This window comes from Belonocnema kinseyi, chromosome 6, assembly GCF_010883055.1.
Source record: "Belonocnema kinseyi isolate 2016_QV_RU_SX_M_011 chromosome 6, B_treatae_v1, whole genome shotgun sequence".
Taxonomy (NCBI): domain Eukaryota; kingdom Metazoa; phylum Arthropoda; class Insecta; order Hymenoptera; family Cynipidae; genus Belonocnema; species Belonocnema kinseyi.
Window position 1 is genome coordinate 26372710 of NC_046662.1, and position 3180 is coordinate 26375889.

At 21.9% G+C, this 3180-nt stretch overlaps 1 protein-coding gene across 2 annotated transcripts in view; it reads left to right on the top strand.

Moving 5' to 3' along the window:
• The first annotated feature begins 664 nt into the window (after positions 1-664).
• LOC117174707 (pyridoxine/pyridoxamine 5'-phosphate oxidase-like) overlaps positions 665-3180 on the top strand; it is a 13205-nt gene continuing 10689 nt past the window's right edge. Inside the window, exon 1 of one of the 2 annotated variants that reach the window (XM_033364015.1) lies at positions 665-782. In XM_033364015.1, coding sequence (XP_033219906.1) covers positions 780-782 — 3 coding nt within the window. In that variant the 5' untranslated portion in view covers positions 665-779. The other variant, XM_033364014.1, reaches the window with a different exon arrangement.

Genomic DNA, 3180 nt, shown 5'->3' on the forward strand with positions numbered 1-3180 from the left:
TTATTAAAAAATGAAGAAAGCAACCTTTTTAACCTTGAAATGTAGTATTTAAATGTATTTAAATATTTTAAAAATTCAGAAAATTCAAACTCATTGAATGAATTGTACTGAAATATTTATATTCAATTTTTTTAAATAATTCGACGATCATTAAAGGATTTTGACAAGTATTAAACAGTTGAAGATATTGTGATCAAAATTTAAAAAATATTGTTATTGTATTGTTATTGTATTGTTATTGTATTATTGTATAATTTCAAAAAATTAACTAAAAGTATTAAAGATTAATCTTTCAAAATATTATGATACTATTATACTCTTTTTCGTTAAATAGTGTTATTTGTTTAAGAAATAAATAAAAATATAAAAACAATAAACTATATAATATATTTATTTATAATATCAGGAAAAATTTGAACATGAACGATATCTATTTTTTCACATAATAATTATTAATTACTGTTCTTAATTATAATTATTGATTTTTAAATTGTTAATTTTTTTAATGTTAGAAAATATTAATCGTAATAAATAATAATATGTCTACTAAAAGAGAATTCTCAAGGATGGATCTAAAAAAAATAAATATGTTGCAGAAAATTATGAAATAAGATACACCACAAGATGGTGTGTGTGCGGGTAGGGGGATTGTATAAGCTTATGAGAATTGTAGTTCTAATCCTAACCTAACCACTCGGAGTCGTGATCGCTGCTTGAAAGAGTGTAGTTGTTTTTAAAAAATTGTATAAATTTTTATATTTTTTAAATAAATAAATAAAATGGTAAGTTTTTTCTTCTTTTGGAAAGAGACTTTTGAAACTTTAAATAGATCCCAATTTAAATATAGCGCGAACTTGCGCTTGACTACAATCCACAAGTAAGTTCTTGACAGATACGTCAAGATTATGATTAAATTTTCGGGAAAATTCTATGACAAAATTTCTGCGCTAAAAAAGAAAAATGAGTAAAAAATAGTGAGAAAAAGTGAATTCCTTATTTTAAAAAAAAATTGTTTTGCCTAAAGTGCCGTTCGGGTATTACGTAATCTGATTATGCAAAACATGATTCGAAAATACGAAATTTATCGCTTTTGTCAAGCACAGGGTCAAAAGTATCAGAAGAGCATTATTTGTCGGAATCAATCTAACGTAAGCTGTTAATTTTAATTAATTAAATAAATATTTATAATTATTTTTATTAATTTATATTTATTCAAACTTACTTTCATTTATTTATATTTATTTTTTTATTTATTTAAAATTTGTTTTAATGGAATGACTGAAAAAACCCGAATAACAAAATTTCCGACACTGTGAAATTCGAAAATTGGAAAATTCTCGAATAATAAAACTTCGAAAATTGCCAAATTTTTAAATAAACATGATTTATTTATTAAAAATAAAATAATCAGATATTTTTATCAAAGACATTTTTTAATGATGAAAGTTTTTCAAAATTATCGTTTAAATGTAAAATAAACATAATTGCATAAAAATGTATGTAAAAATAAATTTAAAAACACGTGCTCCCCGAACGAGAAAAGAAATTTCTCCCTACGTTTTCTCCGAACCTAATATCATTTTCCAACCAAACTTTGTAGGATTTAATTCGAAGTTTTTTTTTAACATTTTTTTTTTTTTTATCAAAAAATTTCTATTTTTGAGATAAATTTTCATAATTTTTTAAAATTACTATGCACAATTTCAAGCAAAGTTTTTAATTCAGAAATATAATTTGTTTATTTATTTTAATTTTGAATTCAAACAATAATATTCAAAAACTAAAAGTATTAAAAAAAATTAATTGCTAAAAATATATTTTTTTAAATAAATAATTAATACTTGAAAAAAATTTGTAATTGTTTAAATTCGGTTATATTAAAAACTGTAGTGAATTTTATTATTTGAGAATTTTAAAGTGTCGGGAATTTTATTTTTCGAGACTTTTCAGTTGTCCCGTTTTAATGATTAAGTGTTAACAGTGTTATGCTATTTCGCCTATCAGAGTAGATATCGTAACCGCGATAATTTTGTTTGCCGGATAATAAATTTTTTCTGGATTCTTCGAAGAGATTAAGTTTATTTAAATTTAAACAAAATTATAATCTTGTAACATTTTTAATGCAAAATCTTTTATAAATGCAATAAAACAATTGTTGATTTATTTTTTAGGGCTTCCATAGTCTAATTTTTTTTTAAATTACGTATTTAAACCCAAAAACTCACTGAAAGTGACCAATTTGCATCAATAATGTGACTATTTCTTTCAATTTGTATGAATTCTAAATTTTATGATATTTCCTGAATCCCTGGAAATTTAATCAAAATTCTTTCGAAAACCTTCAAATTATTGAAATTTATTAACAATTCTTTGGAATCTTTAAAAGAAACTTCAGTTTCAAATGGTTTAAAAATATTTTTAAATCCTTGGTATCTTTTTAAAGCACTTCAAAATTCTTAGATAGTAAGAAACATACCCTCAAATTTTCAAAATTTTCTGGAAAACCTTCAAATTATTTAAATTGATAAAAATTCCTAGTCATCTTTTGAAATACCCAAAAATGTTTTTACCCTTTGAAATATACTAAAATTCCTTGATCATTTTGAAAACTCTTTAAAATTCCTTTAATTTTATAAAAATATCCTAAAATATTTAGCATCTTTGGAAAAGTTCCTAATTATTAAAATCAACAAAAAATTCCTTAGAATATTTTTAAATACCATACAATGTTTCAAATTCTTTCCAATCTTTTGAAATATCTTGAAACTTTTTAAAGCTCTTTAAAATTCGTTCAAAGATAAAAAAAATATCATGGCATCTTTTAAATCCTTTTAAATTCCTTTAAATTACTGAAATTCAATCAAATTCAATTCAATTTAACTGAATAATTAATATCAAAATATATATTAATTTCTTTAAATAATTTGACGGTCACAATAGGATTTGACTTTTAAAATACACTAAACAAATATTTCAAATGCATTAAAATTCTTTTGAAATCTTTTAAGTTATTGAACTATATAGAACATTCCTCGGCATCTTTTAAGATACCCTAAAATATTTCAAATTCTTTGAAATAAGTTGATTTTAACCTATTTAAAGAATTTGAAATATTTATTTAAATGACCCCTTAAATATTTTTAAAGCCATTAAAAATATCTTGGAAGTATTAAAAATATC